At 41.0% G+C, this 18,208-nt stretch overlaps 1 protein-coding gene across 3 annotated transcripts in view; it reads left to right on the top strand.

Moving 5' to 3' along the window:
- slow (slowdown) overlaps positions 1–18,208 on the top strand; it is a 65,306-nt gene that overhangs the window by 39,872 nt on the left and 7,226 nt on the right. For all 3 annotated transcript variants that reach the window (XM_070208236.1, XM_015175548.3, XM_002046056.4), the window contains one exon: positions 8,486–9,198. In XM_070208236.1, coding sequence (XP_070064337.1) covers positions 8,492–9,198 — 707 coding nt within the window. In that variant the 5' untranslated portion in view covers positions 8,486–8,491. The remainder of the gene's footprint in view (positions 1–8,485; positions 9,199–18,208) is intronic.

Raw genomic sequence — 18,208 nt, 5'->3', positions numbered from 1 at the left:
TTTACAGGAAGTGTTTACTGTTGCCTAATGTGCTCATATATGTGCTCATATTATATATATATGTCGGAACAGAGAAATCACTTTCTTTGCAATTAGGCATACTGGCAGCACAGCAAGTCCCGAGTGTCGTTATAGTCACAAAATAATTATATTTTTAGGAGCGAGCACGTCTGTTCTCTATGACTTCCACTTTTTGAAAAGAACAATTTTCATCGTCCTCGAGCATACTACTCATGCTCTTGTCATTCTATATTCTTCTCTGACTTTTAGTACTGTTAGTGAACATTCAACACTATAGCAAACTGGACGTTATACAACACACTCGGGCCATGCTCGGCAGAGACTATCTTTTTTGTCTCACACCATGCTTTCAGTAGCAACCCTAATACAAGTAGGACAGTTATGTTAAATAGCAGTACCTTCTGTCAAATTCTCTGATTCTTACTAACACTTAATCGTTAGTATTCAAAATAATACTCACAATAATTTATTGGATACACGACACGGCCTTCCTGACATTTCACACGTCCTCGTGTGTACATTTCGCTTAGATCATGCCATAGTCAAAATTGTTGGGTAAAATTTATTAGTCATTACTTTACTTTAAGAATAGCTTTACAAACAGCAGTATCATCGGTCATTGTAGGTTTTATTTTTTTATTTTTTTTTTTTTTTTTTTTTTTTTTTTGTTGTTGTTCTGTCATCACACGTCTATAGGCTCTTGCTGCCCAGCAACGATAACATGGAGCGGATCCATACAGGTCTTTCAACCTCTGACCCCCGCCATAATATCACCCGCTTCAGCACGCCATGATCGAGCACTTGTGCACGGCGTGAGTATTATGGTGCGGTCTTAGCCATCGTGTATGAGCCCAACCGCACTCTCTCTTAGTGCCACAGTGTCTTGAGCAATGTCCTCAACATTGTCACACTCATCATCTCTCAAATCTATCAACTCCTCCGATACATTGTTGCTTGGAAAAGCTCGCAAATACTCATGTGCATACTTAAACGTGCGCTTACTCGTCAATGACTTTAATAAATATCTGTCTCCATCAAGTATTTCGATTATCTCAAAAGGTCCCTTAAACTTGGGATCTAACTTCGTTTGATTTCGTTCTTCCCTCTTGAGTAGGACATGATCACCAAGCTTATATTTTACAATTTTTGCTTTATTTTTATCAAACCTAGCCTTATCATATTTAGCGTTATTCACCATGTTATCTTTCGCTTGTGCTCTTATTAAATCTTTATCAATTGTTTTTTCATCTGATATTGTTATCATTCCTAACGGCCTTGCCTCTTTACCGATTAGCAATTCTAACGGACTATATTTCGTTACACGATTTGTCGTGCAATTTATTGCCAGCTGTATGTCTTTTAAAGCGTCTTGCCAGGATCGCTGACTACTCTCAACCGCTGTGAGCATGCTCTTCAAGGTGCTCATGACACGCTCTACTTGGCCGTTTGCTCGACTGGCGCCCGTCGCAATCAGGTGTAAACCTATCTTCTGCGAAGAACAAAATTCCCTAAACCTTGTGCTAGCAAAACATCTACCCTGATCAGCTATGATGCGTGCCGGCACTCCGAATAGTGCAACAGTTTCTTTGACTGCCTTAATGCAGTTTTCCGTATTAAGGTTCAGCGTATGTTGAAGGTGAACAAATTTTGTGAATGCATCAACTTGAACTATGATGTACTCTTTTAAGTCGTTTTTGCCACTTAATTTTCCGGTTATATCAATATGCACAGTGTGCCAGGGTATGTCATCTTTAGGAATCGGGTGCATTTCTATTTGTGGCTTACCAGATGGTGGTTTTGACACTCTACAGGTAATGCAATTTTCTACAAACTTTTTCACATACTTAGACATCTTCTCGAACCAGTAGTTGGCATACATTTTGTCTAGAGTTTTCTTCCACCCTAAATGCATTATGGCTTCGTGAACATTGTTAATGACTGACCATCTAAAGGCTCTAGGTATTACAGGCAAACATTTTGTGCTGCCATTTCTTTGAATCCTTCGATATAATACTCCTGCTCTCAATTCGTACGACGCTGAGATAGCTTCTCCCATCTTATGGTTTCGCAATTTTAAGGTTATGGAAGCAATGTCAGAATCTCGTTGCTGTTCGGCTAGAAGCCAATCGTCGGTTATCTCAGCTAGGTTTATGTGCATTTCAACCGTTTTCGCTGAGGATTTATAATCAGTAGGCAACGGATTGCGCGAGAAAAAATCAGCATGTAACATGCGTTCTCCCTTCCTGTATTCAATGCTGAAATCAAATGATTGCAGATATGCCCACCATCTATGTACCCTTGGGGTAAGGTTAATTTTTTTGATACTTGCTTTCAGGGAGTTGCAATCTGTATGCACAATAAATTTTTGACCATGTAAATAATGGCGGAAGTGTCTTACTGCGTTGTAAACTGCGAGGGTCTCAAGCTCGTATGAATGATATTTTGCTTCAGCCATTGTCGTACATTTGCTGTAATATTCAATGACTCTGGGTCTATTTTCTATCTTGTGCATTAAAATAGCACCATATCCAATAGAACTTGCGTCTGTATGTAATTCAATTGGCTTTAGTGGATCGAAAATTGTCAAAATGGAGTCATTAGTCAAAATTGATACGATTTTTTGACGAATTTCCTCATATTCCGGCTTCCAGACAAATTTATTATTCTTGGAGGTGAGATTATATAAAGCTTTCATCTGCTCAGAAAATTTTGGTATGAATTGCCTAAAATACGAGGCTAGGCCTATGAATTGTCGCACCTGCGTTACTGACTGCGGTGACGGCAATTCGGCCAACGCTTGTATCTTGCGTGGATTTGGTCGAATTTGACCCGCTTCAACCAAGTATCCTAAATATTCTATGCTTGTTTTCAAGAACGAGCATTTTGTAATGTTAAATGAGAATCCAGCTCTAGACAAGTTTTCCAAGACCGTTTGTAGCCTTTCAAGTGCCTCTTCCTTTGTCTTCGCTAGAATTAACACGTCATCTATATAGACGATGGCATACGTTTGAGCCAAATCACCCAATGCTCTCACGATTGCGCGCTGGAAAATCGAGGAAGCATTTTTTAATCCAAAAGGCATGGCCAAAAATTCATACTGTCCTTCTGGCGTGACAAAAGCAGTGCGCTCGATAGAGTCTGGGTGTATTGGAACTTGGTAAAAACCACTTGCCATGTCTAAACTGGAGAAATATTTGCCTTCACTCAGTCTATTAATTTGATCAGAAATCAAAGGCAGCGGATATTTGTCAGCGACCGTATTAGCATTCAGTTCCCGATAATCGACACATAGTCGATCGGTTCCATTTTTCTTTCTTACCATCAGCATTGGGCTTGCAAATGGAGAGCAACTAGGACGTATAACGTTTGCGTCTAACAATTCTTTTACTTTATTTCGCACGACTTCTTTTTCTTCTATGCTTAACCTATACGGACGCCTTTGTACAGTTTTATTTGGGTCAAGCAGGCGGATTTCAAGTTCACCCGTAGTCACTCGCGTTTGAGGAATACCCTCAATAAATTTATCAGCATAGTTTTGCAATAATTCTAGCAGACGATTCTTATCAGTGTTGCTTAATGCTCTATCGTTATTCAGATGCTCTACGTAACTTATATCTGGCACTTTTATTAGTACATCAACAGTTTTGGTTTTGTACATTTCAAATTTGTCGGCCTCGATGGAGACTCCAAAGCCTAATCCGAGTATATCACGGCCTATCAATACATCGTATTTCAAAAACTTATCCATTATTACATGAAATAATATTTCTAAGGAGTACTGATCAATTTTAACAGTAGCCAAGATTTGCATAGTGCTATACACAGGATTTTCTCCAATACCCCTCAAAACTATCAAATTATTAATTCTTTTTCCGGAAAATTTCTCGGCACAACTCTCTCTGATGAGCGTACATTCCGCTCCAGAGTCAAAACAAAATGGAACGAGCTCACCAGATTGACGCAGGATTCCTTTTGGCTCGGACACACAACAGATGTTTATACGCTTGTCATGTGATCCAACACCGCTCGTAGAAACTCCTTTCGTACATGAAGACGCAATGTGGCCAGCATCGCCACATTTGAAGCAGGTAACGGCAGATCGAACTTTAGGTAATGCTGAGTTTTTTGACACGTTGCCTTCTTCATACTTCCTCTTGCGACATTCGACCATTTTGTGTCCGAGGTTTCCACAATGATGACATTTAATGCCATATGTTTTCGATCTCTTGCGATCTGGTTCCATTGGGATATTTGGCTGTAGACCTCCATTTGACCTTCCATAAGCATAGGCCTTCAGATGCTGTTGCATCTCGTCTTGACTTTTAATATTAGTCGTATATAACATACGTTGCAGACTTTTGTCGATTTTCGATGTATGTGCCAAAACAACTGAGACTGCAATTTCCTCCATGTTCGCTGTCTTCCATTTGGATAAAAGTGACGTCACAAGACGGCTCGCATATACGGAGAGGCATTCGCCATCATTCGGTCGGCCATTAAAAATGTTCATTAAAGTTGCCGCCGATGTTTCCATTCCCACGAAACGTTGCAAAAACAATTCCTTAAAATTTTGCCAGTTCATTCCAGTATAGCATATTTGAGAAAGCCAGGGCGAGGCGCTTCCTTCTAGGGAGCCGCTGAGGGTCATCACCAGTGTACTGCCCTCAATAGGATTATCGTCAAGTATTATGTCCACAGTTTTGCACCAGGCATTTGCATCTGCACCTGCAATGTCCGGGTTGAACTTTGGCAACGAGATGCTCTTCTTTGTTGAGGATGCTGAATTTGACATCTGCATTGCTTTAATAATCTCAAGAATATTTCGATTTTGAGATTCCAAAAGCTGACGCCACGAATCGTCAGAATTGCCTCGTGGAGGGGCATCGCCTAATCCCACTTCTGATGTCGGAACAGAGAAATCACTTTCTTTGCAATTAGGCATACTGGCAGCACAGCAAGTCCCGAGTGTCGTTATAGTCACAAAATAATTATATTTTTAGGAGCGAGCACGTCTGTTCTCTATGACTTCCACTTTTTGAAAAGAACAATTTTCATCGTCCTCGAGCATACTACTCATGCTCTTGTCATATATATATATGTATATGTATATATATATTATCTCGTCTGCTTCTCGCATCTCTTGTGATTCATTGGCCATAGCTCATGTCTGGGTCAGCCAACACACGCACACGCCATGGACACCCACAGCTTTGTGTGTGTGTGTGTGTGGTGTGTGTCTCAGTTTGACAAAAATAAGTTGACATTTTCATGCTGAGAATGTCGCTGGATTTGCTGCTGTTTTTCAGGAGGGGGGAACGAGGGGCTGTCCACGCCTTGAAACACAGCATTTAACATTTGATTTATGTGCTGGGAAAACAAATCAATAACATTTAATACGCACACTAATTTACTCAACCCACACACACACACTCGCACACTCGCACACACACACACACAGATCTTGAAATATTTATGGACAAATTCCAGCTAAGCAGCAGTTCGCCGGGCAGGTAAACTTGATTTATCCGGCGTGTTCCTTATGCCCAATGCCGGGCTATTAATTAGAAATATATCAAAATATTTTGCCTTCTTTTTCGGTTTTTTTTTTTGGTTCAGGCCGCGACCTCCGTTTCCACTGTGCACCGTGGGCCTGCCCGCGAATTGATTTATCTGTGCCCTGAACGATTTTGGCAAGCGGCAAGGGGCAAGAGGCGCGGGGCGGGGCAAGGTCAAGGCGAGTTGTCAACGCAGCTTTGAACTTAGATTTCAATGGAAATCGTATCAAAAGCATTTAGTTTTTTTTCTTGTCTGCAGTTTTGATTAAGAGAGGCGCCCCAAAAAAAAAAAATAAAAAACCTTTTTGCATTTCGCGGAACTATGACAACTCTGCCAGGGTCTGGCTCTGGGCTGGGTCAGCGAAGTGTTTGGGTTTTGGTTTTTGGTTTTTGGGCAGCCGCTGACTGACAGTCGGAGCGACAGGCCAGTCAGACCTTTGTGCTGGGTTTCACTTACTAAGCGGCTTAAGGCCGCACCTGATGAGCCGAAGGAGTCCAGTTCCAATTGCCAACTCCACGTCCACATTGGCCACACTGGCCACACTGGCAACCATTTGCCGCTCTCTTTTTCCCAATTTGCTGTGGCAAGTCAAGATTATTTTCTGTTTAATTTTTATTTCTTTTCTTTCCATTTTTAATTAGCCACAGCAATTGGTAATCGTGTTGTGGCTGCTGTCATTGAGCATTTTCAATTTTAGTTCGTTTTTTTTTATGAAATACCCTATAGAGAGGGCTTACAAAGGGGCATATTGCCTAACTGCAAATGTGTGTGACGGGCAGCAGGAGAAAACTCTGATTCCTTAATAAGTATATACATATATTCTTCATCGATCGAACCTGGCTAGATTAAAGTGAGCAACAAATATCGATTTTCGGCATATATTTATCTTATATATAACATGGAGAACTCTACCCGTTTCAAGAAAATCTATATATTTCAATATACAAAATACTTTAATACATAAATATACTTTATCAGCATTTACAATGGTACACTCTCCCATTTCTTTTAAATCGATAAATATCGATCGTTTCTGAGCGTATGTCAGATACATATTCAAGCTCGAGTCATCCAAGTTCGTATGAAGTTTCTTGTAAAGAGGTCCAATATCCAGCTTAAGCAACTGCCAATATTTCAGCACAAAAACCCCAGCCGATCCCCATCCTCTTAAAACTGTAAAAATGTCACAGACATATCGATTCTTTTTTTGTATATTCACACATTTGAATATCATTTTAAAGCCCTGAAAATGACGAAACAATCGCACAGTAAATACAAAAATTATTTAAGAATATATTTTACATAAGCTGCAGCTTAGGGCACAGTTGCGTAACTGGGTAACAGGGTATCTGCGCGTGAGGCACGCTCGCCTAGAGCACTTCAATTGGTTTGTAATTGGGACAACATAGAGATAGAGACAAGTGTAAGACATGTGTTAGGCCAACTTGAAGTTTAATGAGCTGCGTCATAAATTCAATTTGATGTGTCTGCCCGAAGCAATGAATATTAATAAGCTCACTGAGCAATTGCAATTGGAATTGGAATTAAAATTGTAATTGTCCAGGGCCAAGCTGGTAGGGGGCGGGTAGAGGGGGGCTACAGCGTGTTGACAAATGATGTGGCAACTGCGTGAAATTTTGATAAATACCTTAAACCGATGAAATGTCAGGGGGAGAACAAAGCGCTGCCAAAAATCGAGGATCGCAAACTTCCGGCTTCGGTTCACGTCGCGTCACTTCAATTAATTTCAGGTCAGCTTTTTGTTTATGCCAGCTGCCGGTTCACTTAACTGTTAACGCGCTCTACAACAACAAATGACAACAACAACAACAACAACAACAACAATGATAATAATATAATATTAATAATAATAATAATATTAATCGAAAGCCCAGGCAACGTCATGTCGTACAAATTGCCTTTGTCCGGCTGATTCAAGTGTTTCCACTCGACCATGAAAAAAAGCGTACACACTCGCGTCGACGACAGCTACGAACTCTTGAATGCCCTTTGTTTTGTGCCTATAGAGTATAGAGTTTGAGTAAATTACAGCTGATACGATCAGCAATAAAGTTCAAGTTTTTGTACTCATTGCAAGATTTTGGTCTGTAAAAAAGCGATTGAGCGATTTATTTATTTCCTATGAAATAAATAAGGTGATTATTTTCCATATTTTTTAGTTATTATGACTATAAATAGTGTAAAATAGACATTTTAAAAAAATTATTTTCCTGCCTTTAAAGTCATACATTTTAGCTTTAGGGAAGACAGAATCCTTTTTGGTTTACTACATTTGCGCTTGCCGCACGGCAACACTGTTTGTACATATGTATCGACCTTAACAGCATGTTGTTGATGCTGTAAAGGCTAACACAGACAAGCAATAGCCAATTTTAGCTATTTTCTAGCTAAATTTGGCTAATTGTTGAGCTCATCAGCCGGCAACAATTGAGATTTTATAATAACAGATATATTTGGCATTTTAAATACTAACAAAGCAGTTTATTGCTTATTTGTGCTCAGCTATTTTTGGCTTATTGTGACCTGGGTTGCTGCTACTTTTTTTGAAGCGACACTCGGTATCACAGTTTGCCAGCCGTTTTGCAATAGTTTCCACGTTAAAGTTTAGCCTGGCTCCTTTAGGGCTTACAAGCTGAGCGCGGCGCGGGCTGAGCTTATGATGGACAGGTCGGCACGGCTGGCAGACAAAGGAATTGTGGAATTGTTAATGAGCATGAGGATACACGTTACAGAGACAGAAGCCAAGACAGATCCGTCTTGTTGCTTATATTAAGCGAGGCGTGCAAAGTAACTAGGAATCGCGAAAGTGAATGCCCGAACAATGCCCTGTTTTATTTTTTGAGCACTCAATAAAGATATGTTCCTCTGTCTTTCGGTCTCCTTGCAGTTCAAGATGACGCAGTTGTGTTGCACAGTTTTGCTGCTGCTGCTGGCTGCGGCGGCAACAGGTAGCCACAACAACAACAACCACAACAACACCCGCTCGCACAGCCATCGGCTGCATCGACAGCGTCATTCGCACAGTGTCAAGTCGGAGGTGGAGCTGCTGCCGGGCGTGACAATGCGTCCGGTGCGTGGCACGGACAGCACGCGGCTGCGACGCCTGCCCCATCATGTCCAACAGCCGTACAACAAGGTCTTAACGCGTCGCCTGCATCAGCATCAGCAGCATTCGGGCGCCCGACCCACCGAATGGGATTACAATACCTATAACATCTATACGAACACCTTTGGACCGCCACCGCCGCCGCTGCCGCCAGTCTCGCCGTATGCCGGCAAGGGTGAGGACAACACGGGCGATGTGGAGTTTATCGGCGTCAGCGGTCGCGGACGTGGCTACGAGTACGTGCCGCCCATCACAACCGCGGCGCCGCCGCCGAATCTCAACCGTCGTGCCATCACGCCCGGCCTCAGCATGGGCACCGTGCCGCCGCTAGTGCCAGCCCGGCGTGGCTACAGCTACACGACAACGGCGCCGAGCACCACCACTAGCAGCACCACTAGCAGCACCACCAGCAGCATCAGCAGCACCACCGAGGAGCCCTACGAGACAAACACAATCAGTCGCAATTATCCCACAGATGCCAAGGAGATGGAGCGGTAAGTTAAGCAACCAGTGCAGCGGTTGATAATTTATATACTCCGTGATTTGTTATTATACCCTGTACAGCATTGAATAAGTGAAAATGGGGTGTATTACGTTTGATTAGTTTTAATCAGCTACATCTCTTTGTCGATCTCAGAGATTCTAATTTATACCAAGTGATTTTTCATGATACCCTGTACAGCATTGAAGAAGTGTGAAATAGGGTATCTCAGAGATTGGCACGAATGTGTGGCATGGCAAGCCGCAGCTATCAACAGGGTATCTCCTAGTCGGGCTCTCTCGAGAACTAATTTTTTTCGAAAAAGTAAGGTCAAGACAAAAAGTTGACCGTTCGATAAAGAAAAAAACAAAAGGTTGATTTTTGAAATAATACGTCTTTATTTTTGAAAATAAATGCATAATTATTTAGGCTTAACTACTTTTACGCTTACTGCACAGCAACACTGCTCCATCGTTTTTACTTAATAGATTGTCTTACAGAAACTATAGCTTAACTATTTTTACGTTTGTTGCACAGCAACACTGTTTGTTTATGCTTTATTGTTGACATATAACAGAACGTAAAAATAGGAATAAAAATCTTGCCTTGACATTTTTAGGCTTGCTGCACGGCAACACTGTTAATATCGTCTGTAACGATTTCACTTAACATAATGTTATTGTTTCTACTTCTAAAAATAAATGTATTGGCATTTTTCTTTGCTACTTCTACGCCTGCAGCACAGCAACACTGTTATCATATCTAATGTAACTTAAGAGAATCTTATTGATTCTGTTAGCTGATAGCGTTTGAAATAGTTAACAGACTTAAATTTAAATGTAAGCATGTGAAGACAATAACAGGGTCTGTAGGGTATCTGCCAGTCGTGCAGTTTGGAGCCGTATTTTTTAGCTGGGCGTGTGCAATTGCATTTAGTTAACGGCCGCGGGACCGGCCCAAGCAATGTTCAAGGCTGTGCCAGCGATAAATTTTCACCTCTACCTTTACCTGTGCTGTGCTGCCCCTAAGCAGAGCTTATCTGAGAGCTCATAAATTATTGAAATGTGAATTGTTTCAATGTCACAAGACGCAGCGCGAAGAGGCAGCAGCAGCGGCTGCTGCCCTCTAAGATCGCTTCAAATGTCAGCTGCGGACGGGACAACTTATTAGCCTCAAGGCCAAGTGGCCAATCGTCGACTTGTTTTGCCCGTTTTCAATTGTTATGTCAATTGCAACAAATCAAAATGCGCACTTCTTCAAGTTGCAGCTCCTTAAATGTAACAAACGACAATGCAGCAAAAGCCACACGAACTGGCCAAGATTGCGACTGGCATTGAACGCGACCGAGCTTAAGTGCTGTTAGGGCATTTTGTAGGGTATATGCATGATGTGCAAGTGTTTGCAACAGGCACATGAAGACGTCTACGTATCATTAAAGATTTATATAGGCATATATCTTGAATATAGCTCGGAGATTCTCTCTCTTTGTAGAGGTAGTAAGGGCATCTCCCTGTCGTATACTGCAGCCTAAGATAGCTTTTGCTTGTTCTGGCCGTCTGCCTGATCATTTTAAGGTAATGAACTTTAACGAGTTTTCAATTGCCAGTGTTGATGGTTTTCTAATTGGAATTAATGTGCGTCTACTTAAGGGCCGTGGCATGCCACAGTTGCAATCGCAGCGTGTTGCAGCTGCAAATGCCAAATGCCAAATGGCAAATGGCAATTGGCAACGTTGCGTATGTGCAACGCCTCTGCGATTGAAGGAAGGTGTTGCTCTGCTTGCTGTTGCTGTTGTTGTTGTCGCTGCTATTTTGTTGCCAGTTATGACATATTTTGATGTATGTGCGAGCTACAACAACAACAACAGCAGCAACTGCCAAAAAGCGCCCGCAGGCAAACTGGCAAACCGCAAAAACCACTCGCATCATCAGTCATAAATTGCGGGCGCTGCACCGTGGTTCAAGCAGCTGCGACTACCGTGTGAACATCCTTCGCTCTTCTCAGAATATCATTAAGCTGAATATAAGTCTTTGCTTGAATACCTGGAATAGCAGCTACCTTTACAAGCATTCAGCAGCAGCTCTGCAGCTTCTTCCCTTGGCCCCAGCCCATCTATGAAGAAAGTCATTCAATGTTAGCTTCGGTGCCTGTTGTCCGATCTTAATGAAATTTTCAGTGCTTAAATATGACATATTAAAGTATTTGCATACCTTAGCGCAAGATGCTGTCTCTTAAGATAAGTGTAATTCCTCAATTTTGGACGAGAGCGAAGAAGAATTTAAAGATTTAAAATATAATATATTGTATGAGTAGCTAGTTGGGAGCTCTATGCTTACTTAGCTAGAATATAGCTTAGCTAGAATATATAAGATAGTTAGTTGTTGAGTTTGAGATTTCGAGATTTTTCAAACATTTAAACCTAATATGCGAACCACTGTGCTGGGCTCATTTTTACGTAGGCGAATGCAGCAGCAGCAACAACAACGATAACAAATTTGATGCTGGCTTGCCTCTATTTCTATTTATTCAAGCGCTGCACGTGCAGCAACATTCAGTTGCAACTGCAACTAGTTGCTGCCACAGCGTTTATGGAAATGACGGCTCAGCCAGTTGACGCTTGGACTATTCACACGCTGCCGTCGCCTGCGCGAGGCTCTAATGGACAGTGCAACGTTTCAATTGCAGTTGCCGCCGGAGGCCTGTAATGCGGTGTTAATCAGCGTCATATATGCGCCGATTTGCAGATATGAAACGATACAAGCGTGCTCTAATCGCAAGTGCTCGACTAACAGATACCCTACTACCCAGCTATTTGATGCCTCAAAATCACAGCCGATTGCTGTGACATTTTCCAGGGCTAAGAGATGACATTCAAATAAGTTTATATGCCAGAGTTCTAGAGTCTTTGGGGGATTAGAAAGCATATAGGTTCCTCATCCGTGAATAATGAATATATCGATATATGCTCAGAAAACTGAAAATCAATTTCTTGATTCGTATTAGCCGTACAAACATGAGACTCCATGTTGAATTAGTCCCCTCTTGCTTCAAGAATCTTTTATCAGAGAACATAGACCGAAAATCGATAACTATCGATGCCGCTAATTATCGATATGTTGACACTGCATGTGAATTGGTTTGCCAAACTAGATGTCTCTGGTTTTAAAAATCTTCTTTATGTCTTTTTATTTTTTTTCTCCATATAATCTTCCAGATCGGATCAGATATCAGGGCTGTGTCTAGTCGGCTGCTACTGTTAATAAGGAGCAGACTTATGTTTATGTTCCAAGCATGCCCACTTTACAGCACAGCTTACAGGGTATAGACCGCCGCCTCTGCTGTTGAAGATTTCAATTTATGCCTGTCCTGTTTTGTACATGTTGCTCGCGATTTGTTGTTGTTGCCGCTGTCGCAGCTGACAATTGATGGATGTCTGTGTTTTCTTTTAATTTTTCTTTTTTTTTTTCGGGCGCACACTTTGATGGCAGAGTTTGATTTCGTTTACGATTTGTATTTGGCTTGGATTTTGGCGGCACGACTATTAATTATGCATGTATTCCGCGTGGTCGCTGCAACAAGGTGTTTGCTTGCACGTGTATGCCACAAATGGAAAGGCCACTTGCCGCAGCCAGGCGGTTGGTTAATCGGCTTGGCTCCATCTGCGCATAAAATGCCCCCAAAGTATTGAAAACAAAGCAGGGCCTTGACTCCAATAGCAGCAACAAGCGGCAGGCATTTGCAATTGCCACAGCAACATAAAAGCTGCAACAATTGGCAACAAATACTTAAATCAAATGGAACAACAATGCAGTTAGCCGCAACAACAGCAAAAATAACAAGTACCTGAGCTACAGATGGCACTGTCCGACTAGGCGATACCCTGTTTAGTCTAGCTGCCTGCTGTACAAATATTCAAATATGACTCTAAATGAAGATATATATAAAATATGTCATATCTAGCTCTTATAATTTTTGAGTTATGCTCAGTTAGCAACTTTGATATTTATCGATATTTTTAATTAAACAATTTCCGAGATAAACGTAGAAAGTTATTTGTACAATGATATATTATTTATCTTTGTATACGATAGAAGAAGATATATATAAAGTATCGGATATCTAACTCTTATAATTTTCGAGCTATGCCCAATTCTCACATTCGATACTTATCGATTATTAAAAAATGGAAGTAAATATCGATAAAAAATCATAAACTGTTGCTGCGTGTGATAATTAGCATTGCATGCTTTAAAGGGGCTTCCTCTTGGCTATTACATCTTTTTGCACACAGTCAGCATACCCCGTTTGGCGATTTTCAATGACTCTAGGGTATTACAATAAGCAGAGTTATGTGCACTTTAAGCAACTTTGTGACCCTAAGCACTGCCACAAGCCGAACGCACAGCTGAGCTGCAGTTGGTCGCCTGCAAATTGCTTGTCAACGATCGAGGGCGGCAACATGGGGCATGCAACAAGCTTGAGCTTGAGCCCGAGCCCGAGTCTAAGCCTGGGCCATAATTATGAACTGACGACGTCTGATTTGATATGCTGCGCTTGGAAAACTCCACTCAGAATCGGCTGCATGTGAAAATTCGTTGGCATTTTGCACCGTGAAGCATTATGCTCAATGGGCACGCCCACAAGTGTGTGCCTACCCGACCATGAGACAGGAGGCGGGAGGCGGGAGTCTGGGCTCTTATCTGTGTAGCCAAGTCATGCCATCAACTGGCGGGCAAAGGTAAAACCTTGGCCCAGGCAAAGAGGCGCACTTTAATGAGTTTTTTGAGAAAAAACAGCACCCAGAGACCACACGACCAAGGCACGACCCGAAATGACATACATATATCTTCATATATAGAAAGTAACCAAAGGGCGATAATGATTGAAGCTTGGCAATCGTATAGGCAGAGCCATATTAACATGACTAATTGTTTTTCGCAGAGAAATACAAAGTAAAACAAAGTGCGAACAGTAGAGGAAATTAACCGGCCTTGCACGGTTCAAATGAATAATGTTCAAAATGGTTTGAAATATTGATTTAATATTATTTATTTTGTGTAGTTCGGCAGATACAAAAGCTACTCATTTTACTTTTACTTTCGCTTTGACAAGAGTTTATCCTGGGGATATATCTTAATAGCATACAATATTATATATATTCGATTTATTGCTGATATATTTATATACATTTATGAAAAGTTCTCACAGAGTTATTAAAGCCGAGTTTAATCAAGATATTCTGAAAAACAAAAAGAGTTGTTCATAAAAGAATTCGATTTTTTATAGAGCTATATCCAATAATAGTTTAATGTTGTTCAGATATTGCTTATATTTATATAATATATATATACTTTATATTTAAACAAAGCTCCCACAGAGTTATAAATTGAAAGTTTGATTAGAATATCTTGAACAACAAATTATTTCGTCTTACAAGAAATCAATATTCGAATAATTATTCATATGGCACATATATATTTTAAAGTATTTCGATTCGACTAATATACAGACAGAATGGAGAGTGTCTTTTAATATGCATAACAATATTTGTATACCCTCTAGAAGGGTATTAAAAAGGGATTAATATGCACAGTTGTGGAGTATTGCATATTCGGCCAACTCAAAGCTAACTATTAAGCTGTGGCTCATTTTCTAATTTCGGATTTATTTTCATTAAAAGTTTCGTAATTAAAATGCACACAAAATTAACAACAACAACAAAATAGAGAGAAACACACAGAAATGAAAAGCTTTATTGATTGAATAAATATACGATATCATGTTTAGTATTTACACTCGTTGTTGGACAAAGCTGAATGCAATTAGTGTGGCTAGAATTGAGTAAGTCACACACAATACGGCCGGACAGACAGATAGACGGACAGCCGGACAGCCGGACAGACAGATAGACGGACGGCACATGACACACTGTCTTTCGGTTTGTTCCAAAATAATTTGCAAATCACGCAGCTTCGCATCTCAAGTTGAAAATTGGGTTAATGCAATGCCTGGCAGGCCCAGGCGACAGCCGGGACAGCCGGACAATATTACATGCGAAAAACCAGTTGCTAGAGGAGGGGGCAGAGGGGAGCGTGTGTGTGTGTGTGCGACTTTTGTCTTGCGGGTATTTGCCAGACGAGGCACAACAAAAGACAACAAAACTGTGCGCCTGCGCCTGAGCCACACACTCACACACACGCACGCACGCACACACAGACAGGCGCCACCCAAAAGGCGTCGTGCAACATGACGCACAAAATTCCATGCAACATGCTGCACAGATAAGCCACAGCACAGATATGTGTATATACTCATATATATATATAAGGCTGCACGAGAGACACGCCATTTGGTTTACTTAATTATTTTGCAATTGGATACCACGAGATGACGACTGGATTACATTCAAGTGGGCTATGGCGAGCAGTGCAGCCAGTTTGGCTAGTTTCTAGCTGAAGTAGACTATTTGCCGGCTAAATTCCAGCTGTTGTCAGCTAGAAACAGACTAGTTGTAATTTGATTTAGCTGACAACTGGCTGCAGTCAGTCTGTGAACTTAGACAAATTCTAGCGAAACTCGGCTAGTTGCAGAGGTGTTAAACTATTTTTTGATATGTTAGTGACGAGTCCATTCCGCTAATTCTTGCCTAAATTTGGCTATTTTTAGCAGTGTGAACCCGAACCCGAGGATTTAGAAGCCGATGTAGCTCCTTTTTTATGGCAATTTTATCATCTACTACTTTCTGGCTATATTTGGCCCTTTTTTTTTAGTTTAGTTTTTTTTTTCAGTTTACAATTAAAGTTGGACTATTTTTAGCAGCTGTCAGCTGAAAACAGTCGAAGTTTTTAGCTGGTTTGCCTTCTTTTGGCAACACAAAAATATTTAATAGCAGCCTGTGTTCTCTATTTAGCTATTTTTCAGCTATATTTTGATTTTTCAGAAGTTTCTAGCCACGAACAGCTAAGAAGCTGATACGTTGATGACAAGTTCTGTAAATCAGTTGCCCATTCAGCTGTTTACTAGCTGATTTGCGACTATTTTTAAGTTAGATACTTAAAGCCCTTTGCAACATTGGCTTCAGCTGCTTTTATTTGAAGCAATTGGCAGTTGTCAACACTGGCAGAGAGTGGCGCCAGCCGCCAGGCACGTATGGACGGGTAGGCGGGGCGGTTGGGCGTGGACGCGTCTTTGTTAGTGGAGCAACACTTGCTCTAAAGGGCTTTCCATGCATTCATTTGTAGTTATTGTTACCAAATATTTTCACGCGATTTTTTGATAACAATCTATCAACGCACTTCACACACACACACACACACACACACACACACACACATAGACACGTTAAATAAGCAGCCGAAAATATGTTAATTTGATGAAAATTTGTGTGTGCATTCGTTTTCGTTGCGCTTTTGTTAGCAGTTTCTATAGAAAAATGGAAATCGTGAATCGAGCCGCTTGCATTTCAGCCTCACTCTACGACTAGAGCTGGCCGCGTGACACGTGACATGAACTAGCACGAGGTAGCACGACATACAAAGAAAGCTTCTGACTCGAATGTAAAATCTAAGATGTAATTTTGGAAAATTGGAACTTAATGTGGGGAAAAAAGCTGCTAAATTTTTGTTTGAAGAGCTGCAAATTCTGCCTGAGCGTCGAACTAAGAAGCGAGAGCTTGCTGGCTCAAAGCCAACTGCAACATGCGCTATACACATATATATGCTATATGTAGAATATAAATATATATTGTATATTTAATGTTGGATTTAATTAATTGTTATATATTATATATTGTATATTAATAGCTCGTGTGCGTATCGCGTGATAAAATGTGAACACGCGCCCATCTCTAGACGGAGAGCTTTAAGGTCTGTGCCGCTTCTGCAGTGCTCACGTTTGGCCACTAATCGGATTTTCGGCCCAGGCTCTCTCGACACGGCCCTGTTGTTTAAACAAGTTTGGGGGCATTAATCATGCTTTACACCAGCCTCACAACAACAGCTCTCGAGCTCTCGAGAGCCGCATTAGTAGGGCGCAACGCATTGGCAGGCCCTTGGCGAGAAGAGATCGCTTATCGCCCGATTACGATTATGTTGTATGTGGCATGTTGTATATGTTGTGTGTTGTATATGGAAAATGGTCGAGAGACGTACGCCAAGCGGCCACTGAACCCATTTTGGGCCAATGATGCCCACTTCCTTGGCATATAATCAGCTACAGCTCCTCCTGCACCTTCAGCTCCTCGTTCTCATGTGCCTTGCAGCTTGCGGCAGTTGATATCGTCTTCTGACACTTGCGCAGCAATTTTCATTTCACTTTTCGCCAGCTTTTCCACTGGAAAATCTCGCTTGTGCGATTTTATTATTGAATAATCTGCAAGCAAGACAAATTTGCGGCCAAATTAGAACTGACTCTATGAGGTAAGTCAGGGCCGTGACTGGCGATTTTCTTTAAACTGCACAAGTTAGGCTATTAAAGAGTCCTACAGCTATAACAAAAGAGTTGGAGTTGCGCCTAAAGTTGAACCAACAAGCGTAAGGTGGCTGGTTCAACTGAAACAGTTACTTTTGTGTGCATTTCATATAGTTAATTTAGAATTAATTTCACATCTTCACATCTTTTCTTAACTCTAAAAAACTTAGGGTAGCAAAGGGTATAGAAGTTTCTATATAAAATATAGAGTCCGTTGACCTCTACAAATACGAATATATACGGATATATTTAACTGAAAGTAAAATGAACGAAAGAAAATGAAATGTATTAAAAACAAGCACAGATATTTCTCTTCGCACTCAAATAGTAAGGGTAGCAAGGGGTATAACCGGTCTCATAAGCCCTAACAAATGTCATATGTGAATTACTGAAACAAAGATAGAAAAAAAGTGTATTTGAAATTCTTATAGATATCTTGAGCACCCTACTCGAAATCCTTAGAGCAGGGGTATAAATGATATCTTAGATACTTTGTGATAGTCGTTTGCTATGCTATGAAATTAAAATATTATTAAAAAATTACAAATATTATT

The sequence above is a fragment of the Drosophila virilis genome, chromosome 3 (genome assembly GCF_030788295.1).
Source record: "Drosophila virilis strain 15010-1051.87 chromosome 3, Dvir_AGI_RSII-ME, whole genome shotgun sequence".
NCBI lineage: Eukaryota > Metazoa > Arthropoda > Insecta > Diptera > Drosophilidae > Drosophila > Drosophila virilis.
The sequence above is the reverse complement of the archived record's forward strand: the minus strand, read 5'-3'. Positions and strand labels throughout refer to the sequence as shown.